General features: G+C 43.6%; 1 protein-coding gene, 1 long non-coding RNA gene and 1 pseudogene across 4 annotated transcripts in view; 2 read left to right on the top strand and 1 right to left on the bottom strand.

Annotated features, from left to right (window-relative positions):
• The window catches only part of ablim1a (actin binding LIM protein 1a), a 136,708-nt gene that overhangs the window by 78,894 nt on the left and 37,230 nt on the right, over positions 1 to 20,584 (top strand). For all 3 annotated transcript variants that reach the window (XM_045700646.2, XM_045700644.2, XM_014154405.3), the window contains exons 3-6: positions 12,235 to 12,418; positions 13,744 to 13,856; positions 14,945 to 15,071; positions 15,374 to 15,467. In XM_045700646.2, the coding sequence (XP_045556602.2) occupies positions 12,235 to 12,418; positions 13,744 to 13,856; positions 14,945 to 15,071; positions 15,374 to 15,467 (518 nt within the window). The remainder of the gene's footprint in view (positions 1 to 12,234; positions 12,419 to 13,743; positions 13,857 to 14,944; positions 15,072 to 15,373; positions 15,468 to 20,584) is intronic.
• LOC145861722 (uncharacterized) lies at positions 1,162 to 11,275 on the bottom strand. The gene is made up of 2 exons (XR_014381340.1): positions 7,432 to 11,275; positions 1,162 to 2,409 (listed from the first exon to the last, which is right to left on the bottom strand). It is a non-coding gene; the product is annotated as an uncharacterized LOC145861722 (long non-coding RNA).
• Positions 19,170 to 19,290, top strand: LOC123728811 (uncharacterized; annotated as a pseudogene).

Here is a 20,584-nt window from a genome sequence, read left to right as displayed (position 1 = left end):
CTTGTGTCATGGGCGAAGTAGATGTCCTAACTGACTTGCCAAAACTATAGTTTGTTCACAAGAAATTTGTGGATTGGTTGAAAAACGAGTTTTAATGACTCCAACCTAAGTGTATGTAAACTTCCGACTTCAACTGTTTGTAAGAATGCTGTTCATCGATTACAGCTCAGCATTAGCACCATTGTACCCTCCAAACTCGTCATTAAGTTCGAGACCCTGGGTCTCGACCCCGCCCTGTGCAACTGGAAACAGCAGAGGGAGCACCCCCTAATCCACATCGACGGGACAGTGGTGGAGGAGGTGGAAAGTTTTAAGTTCCTCGGCGTACACACCACGGGCAAACTGAAATGGTCCACCCACACAGACAGCATTGTGAAGAAGGTGCAACTTTGCCTCTTCAACCTCAGGAGGCTGAAGAAATTTGGCTTGTCACCGAAAACACACTCAAACTTTTACAGTTGCACAATTGAGAGCATCCTGTCGGGCTGTATCACCGCCTGGTACTGCAACTACTCCGCCCACAACCGTAAAGCCCTCCAGAAGGTAGTGAGGTCTGCACAACGCATCACCGGGGGCAAACTACCTGCCCTCCAGGATACCTACACCACCTGATGTCACAGGAAGGCCAAAAAGATAATCAAGGACAACAACCACCCGAGCCACTGCCTGTTCTCCCTGCTATCATCCAGAAGGCGAGGTCAGTACAGGTGCATCAAAGCAGGGACCGAGAGACTGAAAAACAGCTTCTATCTCAAGGCCATCAGACTGTTAAACAGCCATCACTAACATTGAGTGGCTGCTGCCAACATACTGACTCAAATCTCTAGCCACTTGAATAATTGACAATTGGATGTTATAAATGTATCGCTAGTCATTTTAAACAATGCCACTTTATAGAATGTTTACATACCCTACATTACTCATCTCATACGTATGTATATACTGCACTCTATACCATCTACTGCATCTTGCCTATGCCGTTCAGCCATCGCTCATCTATATATTTATATGTACATATTCTTATTCATTCCTTTACACGTTTGTGTATAAGGTAGTTGTTGTGAAATTGTTAGATTACTTGTTAGATATTACTGCAAGGTCGGAAGTAGAAGCACAAGCATTTCGCTACACTCGCATTAACATCTGCTAACCATGTGTATGTGACCAATATAATTTGATTTTATTTGCTTTGATTTTCAATTCTGATTGCTAGCTCTCTCATCACCAACTTAAGTTGCTGTGTCCTCATGTCTCCTCCTTCCATTGAAAATGTCGCTGGTAGCTAGGTCACTGATTATAGCCCCAAGTGTGAGCCAAGCTAGTGCACGTCAAGTAAAGCCTGGTCCCAATGAATCACAGTCTCTGCTTGTTTATTCACCCAAGGCCCAGAGGACTACAGTGTGTGGCCTGTTTATCTCCTGTTGTGTCAGAGTGACAAGTGCCTTGATGTGAATATGACAATAAACAGATTGAACAGCCAATTAGTTAATATTTCCCCACAGCTGCTGTATCATCTCAGACTGGGGGTGGTGTACACTGAATCCAGCAAGCGAGAATAACAATTAGTCAGTTAGCTAGTTAGCTATCCAGGTCATCAGATCCTACTTGAAGACAAGTACTGTGGCATTCAGAGTCACATAGCTATAATATCATTTCAACAGTATGAACTGGCAGTGGTTACAGTAAATCCGTTCATTTGGAGTTACACTACATTAACAAAAGTATGTGGACACCTGCTCGTACATCTCATTCCAAAATCATGGGTATTAATATGGAGTTGGTCCCCCAATAGTTGGTCCCTCAACTATAACAGACTCCACTCTTGTGGGAAGGCTTTCCACTAGATGTTGGAATCAAATCAAATCAAATCCTTCTTACATCAGCTGATATCTCAAAGTACTGTACAGAAACCCAGCCTAAAGCCCCAAACAGCAAGCAATGCAGGTGTAGAAGCACGGTGTCTAGGAAAAACTCCCTAGAAAGGCCAAAATCTAGGAAGAAACCTAGAGAGGAACCAGGCTATGAGGGGTGGCCAGTCCTCTTCTGGCTGTGCCGGGTGGAGATTATAACAGAACATGGCCAAGATGTTCAAATGTTCATAAATGACCAGCATGGTCAAATAATAATAATCACAGTTGTTGTTGAGGGTGCAACAGGTCAGCACCTCAGGAGTAAATGTCAGTTGGCTTTTCATAGCTGATCATTGAGAGTATCTCTACCGCTCCTGCTGTCTCTAGAGAGTTGAAAACAGCAGGTCTGGGACAGGTAGCACGTCCGGTGAACAGGTCAGGGTTCCATAGCCGCAGGCAGAACAGTTGAAACTGGAGCAGCAGCAAGGCCAGGTGGACTGGGGACAGCAAGGAGTCATCATGCCAGGAAGTCCTGAGGCATGGTCCTAGGGCTCAGGTCCTCCGAGAGAGAGAAAGGGAGAATTAGAGAGAGCATACTTAAATTCACACAGGACACCGGATAAGACAGGAGAAATACTCCAGATATAACAGTCTGACCCTAGCCCCTCGACACATAAACTACTGCAGCATAAATACTGGAGGCTGAGACAGGAGGGGTCAGGAGACACTGTGGCCCCATCCGATCATACCCCTAGACAGGGCCAAACAGGGAGGATATAACTGCACCCACTTTGCCAAGCACAGCCCCCACACCACTAGAGGGATATCTTCAACCACCAACTTACCATCCTGAGACAAGGCCGAGTATAGCCCACAAAGATCTCCGCCACGGCACAACCCAAAGGGGGCGCCAATCCAGACAGGAAAACCACGTCAGTGACTCAACCCACTCAAGTGACGCACCCCTCCAAGGGACGGCATGGAAGAGCACCAGTAAGCCAGTGACTCAGCCCCTGTAATAGAGTTAGAGGCAGAGAATCCCAGTGGAGAGAGGGGAACCGGCCAGGCAGAGACAGCAAGGGTGGTTCGTTGCTCCAGTACCTTTCCGTTCACCTTCACACTCCTGGGCCAGACTACACTCAATCATAGGACCTACTAAAGAGATGAGTCTTCAATAAAGACCGAGTCTGCATCTCTCACATGGGTAGGCAGACCATTCCATAAAAATTTAGCTCTATAGGAGAAAGCCCTGCCTCCAGCTGTTTGCTTAGAAATTCTAGGGACAATTAGGAGGCCTGCGTCTTGTGACCGTAGCGTACAGCAGGACCAAATCGGAAAGATAGGTAGGAGCAAGCCCATGTAATGCTTTGTAGGTTAGCAGTAAAACCTTGAAATCAGCCCTTTCCTTAACAGGAAGACATTTTTTTGGTTCTAAATATTTTGGGTTCTACATTTTTTTGGTTCTAGTCAGGATTCTAGCAGCCGTATTTAGCACTAACTGAAGTTTATTTAGTGCTTTATCCGGTTAGCCGGAAAGTAGAGCATTGCAGTAGTCTAACCTAGAAGTGACAACAGCATGGATTAATTTTTCTGCATCATTTTTAGGCAGAACATTTCTGATTTTTGCAATGTTACGTAGATGTAAAAAAGCTGTCCTTGAAACAGTCTTGATATGTTCGTCAAAAGAGAGATCAGGGTCCAGAGTAACGCCGAGGTCCTTCACAGTTTTATTTGAGAGGACTGTACAACCGTCAAGATTAATTGTCAGATTCAACAGAAGATCTCTTTGTTTCTTGGGACCTAGAACAAGCATCTCTGTTTTGTCTGAGTTTAAAAGTAGAACGTTTGCAGCCATCCACTTCCTTATGTCTGAAACAAAGGCTTCCAGCGAGGGCAATTTTGGGGCTTCACCATGTTTCATCGAAATGTACAGCTGTGTGTCATCCGCATAGCAGTGAAAGTTAACATTATGTTTTCGAATGACATCCCCAAAAGGTAAAATATATAGTGAAAACAATAGTGGTCCTAAAACAGAACCTTGAGGAACACCGAAATTGACAGTTGATTTGTCAGAGGACAAACCCTCCACAGAGACAAACATATCTTTCCGACAGATAAGATCTAAACCAGGCCAGAACTTGTCCGTGTAGACCAATTTGGGTTTCCAATTTCTCCAAAAGAATGTGGTGATCGATGGTATCAAAAGCAGCACCAAGGTCTAGGAGCACGAGGACAGATGCAGAGCCTCGGTCTGACGCCATTAAGAGGTAATTTACCACCTTCACAAGTGCAGTCTCAGTGCTATGATGGTGTCACGGTTGTGCGCTACTGGTGCAGAAGTCAGGTGCAGGAGAGCAGAGAGTTGTGATCAGGCGCACACTTTATTAGGCAGAAGCAAACAACCGTAGGACACAACTGCGTCAAACAAACCTCCAGCCAAAAGCGAAAGTGTAAAGCGCAACAAAGTCACAATGAAGCAAAATCTTTTAACAATATAAACATACTACGGGTGAACATGGTACCTGGAAAAACCAGCCTGGCACGTCACACAAAAACACGTAACAAAGAACAATTCCACACAAAGACATGGGGGGAACAGAGGAATATATATATATGCAGTGTGATTAGGGAATGTAAACCAGGTGTGCGAGGGAACAAGACAAAACAAATGGAACAATGAAAAATGGAGCGGCGATGGCTATTACTGCCACTTTTAGTGAGTTTAGTACACATCCGGTGGATAGAGAGCCATTTATTATGTTAAACATAGGAGGGCCAAGCACAGGAAGCAGCTCTTTCAGTAGTTTAGTTGGAATAGGGTTCAGTATGCAGCTTGAAGGTTTAAAGGCCATGATTATTTTCATCAATGTGTCAAGAGATATAGTACTAAAACACTTGAGTGTCTCCCTTGATCCTAGATCCTGGCAGAGTTGTGCAGACTCAGGACAACTGAGCATTGGAGGAATACGCAGATTTAAAGAGTAGTCCGTAATTTGCTTTCTAATGATCATGATCTTTTCCTCAAAGAAGTTCATGAATTTATTACTGCTGAAGTGAAAGCCATCCTCTCTTGGGAAATGCTGCTTTTTAGTTAGCTTTGCGACAGTATCAATTTTTTGGGGGGATTGTTCTTATTTTCCTCAATTAAGTTGGAAAAATAGGATGATCGAGCAGCAGTGAGGGCTCTTCGATACTGCACAGTACTGTCATTCCAAGCTAGTCAGAAGACTTCCAGTTTGGTGTGGCGCCATTTCCGTTCCAATTTTCTGGAAGCTTGCTTCAGAGCTCGGGTATTTTCTGTATTCCAGGGAGCTAGTTTCTTACGACAAATGTTTTTTGGGTTACATTGAGTTCCTCAGTTAGGTGATTAACTGATTTTTGTCCTTTGACGTCCTTGGGTAGGCAGAAGGAGTCTGGAAGGGCATCAAGGAATTTTTGGGTTGTCTGAGAATTTATAGCACGACTTTTGATGCTCCTTGGTTGGGGTCTGAGCAGTTTATTTTTTGCAATTGCAAACGTAATAAAATGGTGGTCCGATAGTCCAGGATTATGAGGAAAAACATTAAGATCCACAACATTTATTCCATGGGAAAAAACTAGGTCCAGAGTATGACTGTGGCAGTGAGTAGGTCTGGAGACATGTTGGACAAAACCCACTGAGTCGATGATGGCTCCGAAAGCCTTTTGGAGTGGATCTGTGGACTTTTCCATGTGAATATTAAGGTCACCAAAAATTTGAATATTATCTGCTATGACTACAAGGTCCGATAGGAATTCAGGGAACTCAGTGAGGAGTGCTATATATGGCCCAGGAGGCCTGTAAACAGTAGCTATAAAAAGTGATTGAGTAGGCTGCATAGATTTCATGACTAGAAGCTCAAAAGACGAAAAAAATAGTTTATTTTGGTAAATTAAAATGTGCTATCGTAAATGTTAGCAACATCTCTGCCTTTGCAGGATGTGCGGGGGATATGGTCACTAGTGTAACCAGAAGGTGAGGCCTCATTTAACACAGTAAATTCATCAGGCTTAAGCCATGTTCCAGTCAGGCCAATCACATCAAGATTATGATCAGTGATTAGTTCATTGACTCCCTTGGACGTGAGGGATCTAACATTAAGTAGCCCTATTTTGAGTTGTGAGGTATCACAATCTCTTTCAATGATGGCAGGAATGGAGGAGTCCTTTATTCTAGTGAGATTGCTAAGGCGAACACCGCTATGTTTAGTTTGCCCAACCTAGGTCGAGGCACAGACATGGTCTCAATGGGGATAGCTGAGCTGACTACACTGACTGTGCTAGTGGCAGACTCCACTAAGCTGGCAGGCTGGCTAACAGCCTGCTGCCTGGCCTGCACACTATTTCATTGTGGAGCTAGGGGAGTTAGAGCCCTGTCTATGTTCGTAGATAAGATGAGAGCACCCCTCCAGCTTGGATGGAGTCCGTCACTCCTCAACAGGCCAGGCTTGGTCCTGTTTGTGTGTGAGTCCCAGAAAGAGGGCCAATTATCTACAAATTCTATATTTTGGGAGGGGCAGAAAACAGTTTTCAACCAGCGATTGAGTTGTGAGACTCTGCTGTAGAGCTCATCACTCCCTCTAACTGGGAGGGGGCCAGAGACAATTACTCGATGCGACACATCTTTCTAGCTGATTTACACGCTGAAGCTATGTTGCGCTTGGTGACCTCTGACTGTTTCATCTTAACATCGTTGTTACCGACGTGGATAACAATATCCCTATACTCTTTACACTCGCCAGTTTTAGCATTAGCCAGCACCATCTTCAGATTAGCCTTAACGTCGGTAGCCCTGCCCCCTGGTAAACAGTGTATGATCGCTGGATGATTCGTTTTAAGTCTAATACTGCGGGTAATGGAGTCGCCAATGACTAGGGTTTTCAATTTGTCAGAGCTAATGGTGGGAGGCTTCGGTGTCTCAGACCTCGTAACGGGAGGAGTAGAGACCAGAGAAGGCTCGGCCTCTGACTCCGACTCGCTTCTTAATGGGGAGAACTGGTTGAAAGTTTCTGTCGGCTGAATGAGCGACACCGGTTGAGCATTCCTACAGCATTTCCCTCAAGAAGCCATGAGAAAGTTGTCCGGCTGCGGGGACCGTGCGAGGGGATTTACACTACTATCTGTACTTACTGGTGGCACAGACGCTGTTTCATCCTTTCCTACAGTGAAATTACCCTTGCCTAACGATTGCGTCTGAAGCTGGGCTTGCAGCACAGCTAACCTCGCCGTAAGGTGATCGTTATCCTGTATATTATAAGTACAGCGACTGCAATTAGAAGGCATCATGTTAATGTTACTACTTAGCTTCGGCTGGTGGAGGTCCTGACGAACCACGTCCAGATAAAGCGTCCGGAGTGAAAAAGTTAAATGAAAAAATGTTGAGTGAGGGATAAACAAAAAATACAAACGGTAATTTAAAAAAAAGTAAAAACCGTAAAGTTGTCAGGTAGCAAAGTAAGGTTAGCAAGGAAAAGGCACAGCAGCACGTAAACAAGTCTGCAAGTTGTGACCAGAAATGACACTCTTCTATAATAAAGAGAGAAATACAGAGAGAAATGCCCACCTCTCCACTTTTGTGGTAGACAAAAACATTGCTGTGTCGACTTGCTTCCACTAAGCCACGAGAGCATTAGTGAGGTTAGGCACTGATGTTGGGCAATTAGGCCTGGCTGGCAGTCGGCGTTCCAATTCATCCCAAAAGTGTTCGATTGGTCTGAGGTCAGGGCTCTGTGCAGGCCAGTGAAGTGTGCATGGCTGTGTGCTCAAATTTATACATCTGTCAGGTGTGGCTGAAATAGCCGAATCGACAAATTTGAAGGGGTGTCCACATATTTTGTATATATAGTGTATCTTATTTCAGATATTCTGTGTTGGCTGAACCTCTACTGTTGAGGTTGTTAAAGCTAATCTCTGACGGGGCGACTGTTTAAGATTTGGCGTTGCTCACCCCCTCCTCAAATCAAAGTACAGTTGCCTCACACACCGAGATAAAGCCCTAAATCTGTCTATGTCAAGTTTTGTTGGTGCCACTGTCCTTACAGGCACTGTGTGGTGGGGGTGTGTGCATGCATGTGTGTGTGTGTGTGTGGGCTGGCAGTTATTAAAGCATACATTAGCGCTATCCTCTTAAAAAGTATAAAAGCAACTTTCAAATTGTTGATTCTGTTTTCTTTGGTTGCATCCCAAATGGTACCGTATTCCCTATACAGTGCACTACTGTTGATCAGAGCCCTATGCTCCCTGGTTAAAAGGAGTTCACTATATAGGGAATAGGTTACAATTTGGGATGCCCCCTTTAACTTAATTTGCATTGTTGTTGCAACATGCACATTAGTCAGAAAAATGTATTATGCTAAACATGTGTGCGTGGTTTTACTGAATCCTCTGTGATATTTCCTGTGTTTGGTATGTGGTATTTGGTATTTTATTAGGATCCCCATTAGCTGTTGCAAAAGCAGCAGCTACTCTTCCTGGGGTCCACACAAAACATGAAACATGACATAATACAGAACATCAGTAGACAAGAACAACTCAAGGACAGAAATACATACATATCTACATATCAATGAATGCTCACAAACTACTATATCTAGGTCAAATAGGGGAGAGGCGTTGTTCGTGAGGTGTTGCTTCATCTGTTTTTTGAAACCAGGTTTGCTGGTAATTCGAGCAATATGAGAAGGAAGGAAGTTCCATGCAATAAGAGCTCTATATAATACTGTACGCTTTCTTGAATTTGTTCTGGATTTGGGGACTGGTGGGGTAAGTGTGTGTGTCAGAACTCTGTGTAAGTTGACTATGAAACTATTTGGGATTTTCAACAGATGAATGTTTCTTATAAAAAGATGAAGTGATGCAGTCAGTCCTCAACTCTTATCCAAGAGAGACTGGCATGCATCGTATTAATATTAGGGCTCTGATTACAATGAAAAATGTGCCGCTCTGTTCTGGGCCAGCTGCATCTTAACTAGATCTTTTCTTGCAGCACTGGACCACACGACTGGACAATAATCAAGATTAGACAAAACTAGAGCCTGCAGAACTTGCTTTTTGGAGTGTGGTGTCAAAAAAGCAGAGCATCTCTTTATTACGGACAGACCTCTCCCCATCTTTACAACCATTTCATCTATTTTTTTTATCAAATTTTTTTTTCAACCATATATCTATGTTTTGACCATGACAGTTTACAATCTAAGGTAACGCCAAGTAATTTAGTCTCCTCAACTTGTTCAACAGCCACACCATTCATTAACAGATTCAGCTGAGGTGTAGAATTTAAGGAATGATTTATACCAAATACAATGCTCTTAGTTTTAGAGATGTTCAGGACCAGTTTATTAATGGCCACCCATTCCAAACATTGTATTGTCATTGGAACAACTTAGTCCTTTTTGAACAGACTAAGAGCAATTTATCTATTTGACATCCGTACAATAGAAATAAAGTATTTCCTCGTTTATCATGGCAAATCTACTGTGGCAATGTACCCAACATTTTGTGTGAATGGAAACAAATTATGGTGTAGCCTACTGTTATTTTTTTTTCCGATTTATGTAATGAAAATGTGTCTAATTTGGTAATTTTTTGTAAAGATCGAGGGTAAAAATCCATGGACTGACCATATTTGAAATGTGTAAGTTATTTGTGCCAGATTGGCATGGGCCGTAAATCAAACCTATGCCGATACGGTAGGCCTAATCGTGAATAATGATGAGTGAGAAAGTCACAGACGCACACATATCATACCTCCAAGACATGCTAACCTCTCACCATTACAATAACAGTGGAGGTTAGCATTTTCGGGGGGTATAATATTTCTCACTCATCACTATTCTAGATTCATTCAGGACTGTCATGGTAGCATCCACATTAATGTAGAAGTGTTAAGAAACATATTATATTCTTATTTACAATTAAAGTGGCTCCATAATGTCCCAATACATTATATATGATGAATTTCTATTGGGCACAAAATAATCTGAAACACAAAACAACCAAAACAAACAGCAAAAGCATCCAACAGGTTTGTTGCTTGTTGATGTAATCAAGCTTGATGTAATCATTGCGCGCTAGGAATATGGAAACAAATACTAAACTTTTGACTACTTTAAAATACACATATACAGTTGCAAGAAAAAGTATGTGAAGCCTTTGGAATTACCTGGACTTCTGCATAAATTGGTCATACAATTTGATCTGCTCTTCATCTAGGTCACAACAATAGACAAACACAGTCTGATTAAACTAATAACACACAACAATTATACGTTTTCATGTCTTTATTGAACACACCATGTAAACATTCACAGTGCAGGGTGGGAAAAGTATGTAAACCCTTAGTTTTAATAACTGGCTGACCCTACTTTGGCAGCAATAACCTCAACCAAACATTTTCTGTAGATGCGGATTAGACCTGCACAACGGTCAAGAGGAATTTTGGACCAACCATTCCTCTTTACAAAACTGTTTCAGTTCAGCTATATTCTTGGGATGCCTGGTGTGAATCGTCTCTCTTAAGGGCATGCCACAGCATCTCAATCGGGTTGAAGTCAGGACTTACTGGGCCATTCCAGAAGGCGTATTTTCTTCTGTTGAAGCCATTCTGTTGTTGATTTACTTCTGTTTTGGGTCATTGTCCTGTTGCATCACCCAACTTCTGTTGAGCTTCAATTGGTGGACAGATAGCCTTACATTCTCCTGCAAAATGTCTTGATAAACTTGGGAACATTTTTCCGTTGATGATTGCAAGCTGTCCAGGTCCTGAGGCAGAAAAGCAGCTGTAAAGCATGACGCTCCCTTCACCATACTGAGGTTTTCATGTTGGTGTGCTGTGCCTTTTTTTCTCCACACATAGTGTTGTGTGTTCCTTCCAAACAACTCAACTTTACTTTCATCTGTCCACAGCATATTTTGCCAGTAGCGCTGTGAAACCTCCAGATGCTCTTTTGCGAACTTCAGACGTGCAGCAATGTTTTTTTTTGGCTTATTCCATGGTGTCGCCCCATGAACACCATTCTTGTTTAGTGTTTTATGTATCATAGACTCGTCAACAGAGATGTTAGCATGTTCCAGAGATTTCTGTAAGTCTTTAGCTGACACTCTATGATTCTTCTTACTGTCATTGAGCATTCTGCGCTGTGCTCTTGCAGTCATCTTTGCAGGATGGCCACTCCTAGGGAGAGTAGCAACAGTGCTGAAATTTCATCCATTTATAGACAATTTGTCTTACCGTGGACTGATGAACATCAATGCTTTTAGAGATACTTATGTAACCCTTTCCAGCTTTATGCAAGTCAACAATTCTTAATCTTGGGTTTCTGAGATCTCTTTTGTTTGAGACATTGTTCACATCAGGCAATTCTTCTTGTGAATAGCCAACTCACATTTGTATGAGTGTTTTCTATAGTGCAGGGCAGCTCTAACCAAAATCTCTAATCTCGTCTCAATGATTGTACTCTAGGTTAGCTGACTCCTGACTCCAATCAATTAGCTTTTGGAGAAGTCATTAGCCTAGGGGTTCACATACTTTTCCCAACCTACACTGTGAATGTTTAAAGGATGTATTCAGTATAGGCAAGAAAAATACATACATTTGTGTGTTATTAGTTTAAGCAGACTGGGTATGTCTGTTGTTGTGACTTAGATGAAGATCAGATCTAATTCCATGACCAATTTATGCAGAAATCCAGATAATTCCAAAGGTTTGACATACTTTTTCTTGCCACTGTAGGTGAATTTGTCCCAATACTTTTGGTCCCCTTAAATGGGGGGACTACGAACAAAAGGTGCTGTAATTTCCTAACAGTTCACCCTATATGGATAAAAATACCCCTAAATTAGCTGACAATCTGCACTTTAACCTCATAGTCATTGTATCATTTTAAATCCAAAGTGTTGGAGTACAGAGCCAATACAACAACACATTTGTACTTTCCCAATACATTTGGAGCTCGCTGTTCATTATTTACAAGTGCAAAATAGAGCATTGGTAGCAATCCAATATGGGAAGACCCAAGGAGTGGCCTTCTTAATAATTCATTTATATTCCATTTCTTTATAATTGAAGGTGGAAGATATTGTTCTTGTCTCTGGAAACACAATAAATAATTCACCTTACATATCCACAGAGGCATTGGCATTTGACTTTATTTTATTTTATCATACCCTTTGTCAGAGTGACAGCCTAATGGACATACAAACACACATTTCTACACATCCACATGGAAAACCCACAAATGGATGGATGGATGGGTCGATGAATGGATAGGTCGATGGATGGATGGATGGATGGATGGTTGGATGGATGGATGCATGGAAGGAGGGTAGAGAATAGTATGACTTACTGACTGCTGTTGCGTCCCTGCAGTGTGTGGCTGTGACCTGGCTCAGGGAGGCTTCTTCATGAAGAATGGAGACTACCTGTGTACCCTGGACTACCAGCGAATGCACGGGACGCGCTGCAATGGCTGTGGGGACTTTGTGGAGGGAGAGGTGGTCACAGCTCTGGGCAAGACCTACCACCCTGCCTGCTTCGTCTGCACCATCTGCAAGTAAGAACCCCCACCCGAAACCTACAGACTCTTATTTTGAAGTGCATACTCCTATTTTGGAATTGTATGTATCGCTTACATGCTGACCATACTGCTTGCGTTATGTGTGTGAGCATTGCAGAATAAATTTCCACATGTTATTCAATCATTTAATCCAAACTGCTAAAGTGTGTCAACGAGCGCCTGCGTAGCCAGGTGCTAAAATAGAACTTTGTTAAATTTTTGATGCTTGAAGAGCTGCAAGTCCCGCCTCTCCCATCTCCTCATTGGTTTTTAGGAGCATATTCCCACGTGGGTGATTGAAAGATGAACTGAGGTTCCCACTCCAGGCCAGTTGGTGGTGGTAATGCACCTTAAAGTTGGATGCCAACCACCATATAAAGTCCAAAGAAGAAGAAGAAGAAGAAGAAGAAAAAGAAGCAGAAGACTGAAGGAGGAGAGATTACTAGGAAAGTAACTAGGTTTACCCTTTTATCTGTGGATTAATTGTCGGAGTAGAGGACCTTGTGCATTTCAGGTAAAATAACAACCCAATGTTTATATAGCAGGACAAACTAGCTAGCAACAGCAAACTAGCTAGCTAAATGGCCATGATTTGTTCATGCGTTTCAAACTCTCCTCAAATTAATAAAGTCCTCAAATTAATAAATTAATAGAGTTCGTTTTGATATTTCAACCTGCGCGTCCTGATCGTGTCTGGTATGGATGGACAAAATCAACATGCGTGCGATGGCACACGAGGATGCACGTGCGTGTTCGGTCTAGTCAGCATGTTAGTTACTCAGGAGAGTACTATTGAGATAGGAAACTCTTTTTCAAAGGAGCCCTGGTCAAGAGCTAGAAGCATTACTCATTATCTATCTCATTACTCTTATTGTTCACCTTATTGTACTCTTCTTATCAACCTGACTGCATCTTCTTATCTACATCGATTGCTTTGGTCTTGAAAAGGGTCACTCCAACAATGCTGAAACACATTCACGTCATCATACGGGGCGGCAGGTAACCTAGCGGTTAGAGTGTTGATCTAGTAACCAAAAGGTTGCTAGATCGAATCCCCGAGCTGATAAGGTAAAAATCTGTCGTTCTGCCCCTGACGAAGGCAGGGGCACTGTTCCTAGGCACTGTTCCTAGGCCATCATTGAAAATAAGAATTTGTTCTTAACTGACTTGCCTAGCTAAATAAAAATAAAATAATAGACTGTTATTCAATACACTGAATATTCTCAGCCAGACATACCCTAATGTGACCCCTGCTACACTATCCATCTGTATCGGTTTGGTGTCTGACCATTAGTCCATGTATCTGTCTGTCTCTCCCACAGACGACCGTTTCCTGCTGGGGATAGGGTCACCTTCAATGGCAAAGACTGTCTGTGTCAGTACTGTGTCCAGCCCACATCCCCAGGACCCGGCAAGGACATCATCGATTCCAACTGTGAGTAGCCTCTATCTCCACTATCATTACAGTACTGTGAATGGCTTAGTTACATTGAACTAACACTCAGACAAAAATGTCCAACCAATTTATTTGAGTTCATATGATGTGTGTAACCCATTGTTAGTGATAAACACCAGAACTCTGTAAACTACTAGTAACCAATATACAGTACTCAGTAATAAGCGCAGCAATTATTCAACTGCAGCTTAGACATAGCCTGGTCCTAGATCTGTTTGTGCTGTATATCCAAACCTGGGACCATCCTAGCTCAGCAATACTTTCGCAATCATTTTACAAATCCTGTTGTGTCCCAGCAACGTAGATTTGTTTGTAAAATTCTATTTGCTTCCATTTCTTTCGTTTGTGTTTTTTTGGCATGTTGTCGGTATTTTAATGTGTCCTAAAATCCTAAGAACATCTGTGCTCCCCTTTGTCCATGTTTCTTGGAGATCCTTTGACTGGAAATGTTTTGTGATACTCTTAAGTCATGATGTGGTATAACACCTCAAATTAATGTCACTTTACTTAAGGTGTCTGTGCACACTCTGTAAGGGCAATTGACATGGTTATGACGCCCAACATACCATTCAATCGAATAATGTGACACAGAGATGGGTAAATGACATAACACCCTGTTATAACATCTGGTATGTAGACTCTTATGTAGCATGTAATAACATATGGCATACCTTGTCATGCCGACTCTGTAATAGCAGTTGTTATTAACAGTTGACATTAGAGCATATGACAACAGGATGAACAATAATTTGTAACACTCTTTATAACCGTTTATATAACATCTAATGCTGTAACTCATAACTATTTAAAACTTCTTTTGACAGCTTATGACAAATGTAATAATGTATTATATAGCTGGTATAACGGCTTTATGATTGCATATATTAGGACATCTACAGTAAAGTGTTACCAATGTAATATACCTTAATGGAAGATTGAATCAGCCATTAATAAGCCATGGCTATTAAGTCTGTGTGTGTGTGTGTGTGTGTGTGTGTGTGTGTGTGTGTGTGTGTGTGTGTGTGTGTGTGTGTGTGTGTGTGTGTGTGTGTGTGTGTGTTTTACAGGCTGTACGGGCTGTGGTAGAGACATTAAGAATGGTCAGGCTCTCTTAGCTCTGGAGAGACAGTGGCACCTGGGCTGCTTCAAGTGTAAGGCATGTCAAAAAGTCCTCACTGGGGAGTACATCAGCAAGTAAGTCTAAAAAAATCTATTATACACATGACATGCTTACACACATAGTGAAATACACACATATTATACTTCCAGACAAAGTAAAACACGCTATTCTATTCTACCCTATTTTATTCTAATCTATTCTAATGCACACAACATACACACAGTAAACTTGCAGACACAGTGAAAGACATTGTTCGATTCTATTATGTTCTATTACACACATAGTGAAACACACGGTATACTTGCAGACACAGTGAAAGACACAATTCTATTCTATCCTATTCTAATGCAGTCTGTGTTATCCTCTCTCTGCACAGGGATGGCACACCCTATTGTGAGAAGGACTACCAGGTCCATTTTGGGGTCCAGTGCGAAGCCTGCCAGCAGTTTATCACAGGCAAAGTGCTGGAGGTAAGCCAATCACCAATCACCTAACATTCATTCCTCCCCCTGCCTGTCACCAATTGGCTGATTGGTTTAACACATAGGGAGAGCCGAACTCTGTTCGGCGTTCAACTTACTCTTGAAAGTTGTAATAGTAGAATGCACAAGGTGGGTAGTGCATCATCAGTTTTCATCTTGTCATGTCAGTCATTGCACACCTTAGAGAGCTATTTACAGCTTGTCAGAAATGTCCAGATCAACTAGCCCATGTCAGCTAATATTTTTGAGTTAGGTTTTTTTATCCCATAGATTTTGTTGTAATATTTGAGTAACAAATTAGCTTTAAAACTTCAACATTTTCTCTGCACCACATGATAAAATGTGTAGAATTCCAGGAAATTAGCTTTAAATTGCAAAATGTTCACTCCCCCAACAAGAGGGGTGTGAACAGTTTGTGTTATGAACAATGCTTGTGCATATAGAAATAGGCGTGGCCCGCGCGCATACATGGGGGTCGCAGGATGTTTCCCAATGCTGGAAGGGAGGCCTGAGTGAAAAAATGTGGGAACCCCTGCCATAACTCATAGTCGGATTGCATCTCTGTCTGCAGACAGGCTGGCCACTACTATGGCAGGGAGAGCGAAAGGACATATTGCTGGAGAGAGAGAAAGTCAGAGAAATGCAGGGTGGAATGACAGAAGCAGATAGGAGAGGGGCAAACAGAATGAGTTGTGTTACACAATGAGGCAGACAGATATGCTGCTTTGTTCTACTCCGGATGCACTGACAGCAATGGAGCCATCGCTACTTTGTTTCATTCCCAATGGATTTGGCCATTGCCTGTGGTCAATGTCTGTGAGTGTGTGCTCACAAAAACAATGAATCTTTAGCAGAACTCATTCGTGTTAGTGACTATTTGGCGTAGTCCTGTATTCAGAAGATGTATCATTGGATTACCTAAGAGCATTTCACAATTCTGCTAAAGATGAATCGTTTTTGTGTAGACACATATCGACACTATAGTTTTGTTTAGCGCAGTTTGTGTGTATGTCTGGACTGGAGGGTGGTCCTGGATCAACAGGGATGGTTAAAGAGTCGCCGGCTTTGTATCTAATGACATTTTTTATACTGTAGCTTATTCAGATGTGCGTGTGATCCAGCCAACTCTTACAGGTATAGCCAAGGAAAATGAACTATGAAAATCCAAATTTTCAAGGCCATAGCCCCATATCTGTGAATTGGCACTTGTCTATTAGAGTACTGGTGAGTGGGATGGGTGGTTGGTCAGGGCTGTTTGCTTCTCCATTCTTCTGTTCAGTGTCCTGTTCCTAATAGCTTTTGTGTGACATTTTGCTGTGCATGCTAAGCACCTCATTATACAGTTTCGAAGTACTGTAGCCCCCTATGCAATATCAGGGGAGGATACTGTTAACTTTACTTTAGCACAAAGGGAGGATAGCTCCTATATTTGAAAGCATGTTGACTTTCAGTGAACCCTTTGTGGTATGCCTGGATGAATGGGTAAATCAAAGGTAGATTTAATCAGTTAACTGTATATGTATATCATGTTAACCTCGTCTCTCACATTGCTGGTGCATAGAGCCTTGCAACAGTGTGGAAATGTTTGGAACTTAGGGGTGTGGATTTACTGAGTGACATGCTACTCAATTCAAATTCTGAGCGAATCACACGACTATGAGGCCCATAAAACCTGCCTATTTCTAAAATGTATCTTCTTAAAATCTGTTTTAAACCTAACCTTAACCTTAACCCTAACCTTAACCACACTGCTAACCTTATGCCTAACTGTAACCTTAAATTAAGACCAAAAAGCACATTTTTGTAGCCAATTTTGACTTTGAATCTGACTTTGTGGCTATGGAAGCTAGTGGAAACCAAGGGTGAGCTAGCCTGTGACAGTTTTATTAGATGGGACATTTAAAAAAGCCAAAAATCGGAAATAAAAATAAATGTTCTATCACTTTAACCATATTATTTTGGGGAAGCCCAAATGAAAAGTTTATACGTGAAAACTATTTCTAAGATCAATTGTGCTGCTTGTGCTTTGAAGTCCACAATGTAGGGGGGAGGGTGGCACTAGATGATGAGGGTTGTGCTAGATGGTGATGGACTGAGAGATCAGCCAATTAAAACCGGCGGCTGTATTTGCCACTCCTCCCATAGTCTCCCATTCAAGCTCCATTCTGAGACGCTGTGAAACCAGACGGTTCGACAGAGAGAGAGCTGTCTGGTGGACAAGATTAATGTCATGTAAATGCCTCTTAATTAACTGCTCCTGTGAAGAAATGCACATACACTGGACATTACACTAAACCATGCCCTGGATGGACTAGTGAGTCAGCATGTTCCAGTTCTTAAGAAAACTGCATGTGGGTTGATTACACATACTTAGTCATGTTATTTGCACAATGTCATCATTTGATGTGCACTATGTTTCTTCTCTCTGTTGGGCTGTTGTTGCTAACGTGATGAACAAGTAAAGACGGCCATCAGTGGAGCAGTGTCGGTGTAAAGGAATGACATGGGAATGAGAGAGACACGAGAGTCAGAAATAATGATATAATTCATGCCTTACCTTTGAAGATCTTCTTCTGTTGGCACTCCAATATGTCCCATAAACATCATAAATGGTCCTTTTGTTCGATAAATTCTGTCGTTATATCCCCAAAATGTCCATTTATTTGGCGCGTTTGATTGAGAAAATACACCGGTTCCAACTCGCGCAACATGACTACAAAGTATCTAATAAGTTACCTGTAAACTTGATCCAAACATTTCAAACAACTTTCCTAATCCAACTTTAGGTATTTTTAAACGTAAATAATCTATAAAATTTAAGACGGGATAAACTGCGTTCAATACAGGACGAAATCAAAGTGGAGCGAGCTTTCAGGTCGCGCGCCCCAACCACAACAGGACACTAGACTCGACCCTCATTCTGAACAGCCATACTTCTTCATTTCTCAAAGGAAAAACATCAACCAATTTCTAAAGACTGTTGACATATAGTGGAAGCGATAGGAACTGCAAGCAAGTGCCTTAGAAATCTAGATCCACATAGTAAATCCATCGAAAAGAGAGAGACCTCAAAAGAAAAAATCCTGGATGGTTTGTCCTCGGGGTTTCGCCTGCCAAATAAGTTATGTTATACTCACAGACGTAATTTTAACAGGTTTAGAAACTTTAGAGTGTTTTCTATCCAAATCTATTTATATGCATATCCTAGCTTCTGGGCCTGAGTAGCAGGCAGTTTGCTTTGGGCACACTTTTCAAAATAGTGCCCCCTAGCCTTAAGAAGCTGTGTTGCACCCGACTGGCTCCATCCCCTTTCCCCGTTAGCCACGGCCACATGGCGCACCTGTGGGCAGGTGAGTCGGCCGCTACCGAAGGGGACTGGCGGTGTCCGGTGAACCGGGACTTCCCGACATGGTCTCCCATTTTTACACGGCTTGAGTATCGCCCAGTATGCTGGGAACCCAGTCAACCGCTCTGCGCCCCGGCACAGGCGGGGGTTTAATGTCTCGCCAGCCCTCCCGGCGCTTCACCAATGGCGGCGGCGGAGCACCCGGAGGCCCCTCTAGCCTTAAACCTATTTGTCTGTGAACTGTGGCCTCTCGCTCTGGCGAAGGGCAGGCGGGGGAAAGGAGGGCAACCTCCCCAACCCTGCCTAGCCACTAGCCTCTGCGTACAACAAAAAAACAAGAGTACAACTCTTAGCGGTGGATCACTCGACTTGTGCGTGGATGAAGAACGCAGCTAGCTGCGAGAACTAATGTGAATTGCAGGACACATTGATCATCGACACTTCGAACGCACTGTCTAAGGGTCGCTTTGCCATCAATCGGAACCTCCGGGTTTCCGTGGCTGGGGCAGTCGCAGGCCGCCACCGTGCAGACCAGGACGGCTCGGTGGGAGGGTTGAGGAGGGGCCTCGGCTCTCTCTCCTCTCCCCCTTGTGCCCTTCCTTTCCCTTCCCGCCTCGGTGGGAGGAGCCCACGTTCCCCGCATGGTCGGGAGCGGCTGCTGGTGGACTCTGTCTTTCCGTGCTGCCCACATTACGCATGCGATTCTCGGGGTAGTGCTCGGGGTTAGGTTTGGGCCGCAGAGCTCCGAACGCAGTCTTGAACCGGATTGAGAAGGTGAGCCCGGGCGCCCGGCTACACTCCATTTACGTTGACTATGACCTCAGATCAGACAAGACAACCCGCTGAATTTAAGCATATTACTAAGCAGAGGAAAAGAAACGGTGTGAGGCCGGTAACGGCCCCCGTCGCACCGGGGTCCGGTCTTCTCGGAGTCGGGTTGCTTGGGAATGCAGCCCAAAGCGGGTGGTAAACTCCATCTAAGGCTAAATACTGGCACAAGACCGTTAGTCGACAAGTACCGTAAGGGAAAGTTGAAAAGAACTTTGAAGAGAGAGTTCAAGAGGGCGTGAAATCGTTGAGAGGTAAATGGGTGGGGTCCGCGCAGTCTGCCCGGAGGATTCAACTCGGCGGGTCAGGGTTGGCCATTCCAGTGTGGTCGGATCCCCTCGTGGGACTGACCCCCGGTCAGGCTCGGCCCCCGCCGGGCGCATTTTCTCCGTCAGCGGTGCGTCGCGACCGGCTCTGGGTCGGCTTGGAAGGTCTTGGGGTGAAGGTGGCTACCGGTTTCAGCCGTGAGCTTTACAGCGTCCCTGCTCCGTACTCGCCGCTTCCCAGGGCCGAGGACGTAGTACCCGCTGCATCATGTACCCCTGCAGGGGGACACGGAGCCCGTTGCCCCCGGCGCGACTGTCAACCGGGTCGGACTGTCCTCAGTGCACACCCGACCAAGTTGAGTCGCCAGGGTGGAGATCGGCTCACGTAAACTGGTGCCAGGGGTCAGTGGCGATGTCGGCAACCCACCCGACCCGTCTTGAAACATGGAACAAGGAGTCTAACCCACGCGCATGTCAGAGGGTTTTCTCTGAACACACCCCGTGGTGCAATGAAAGTGAGGGCCGGCGTGAGCCGGCTGGGCCGGCACCACCAAAGCTAATTTGAGAACAAGGCTCCCTAAATTCTACCAGCACATTGACTGTAGCACTCGAGCAGGCTATACACTGGACCACTGCTACTCTAACTTCTGCGATGCATACAAAGC

The sequence above is a fragment of the Salmo salar genome, chromosome 18 (assembly GCF_965601325.2).
Source record: "Salmo salar chromosome 18, fSalSal1, whole genome shotgun sequence".
NCBI lineage: Eukaryota > Metazoa > Chordata > Actinopteri > Salmoniformes > Salmonidae > Salmo > Salmo salar.
This window is presented reverse-complemented; position numbering and strand designations above follow the sequence as displayed.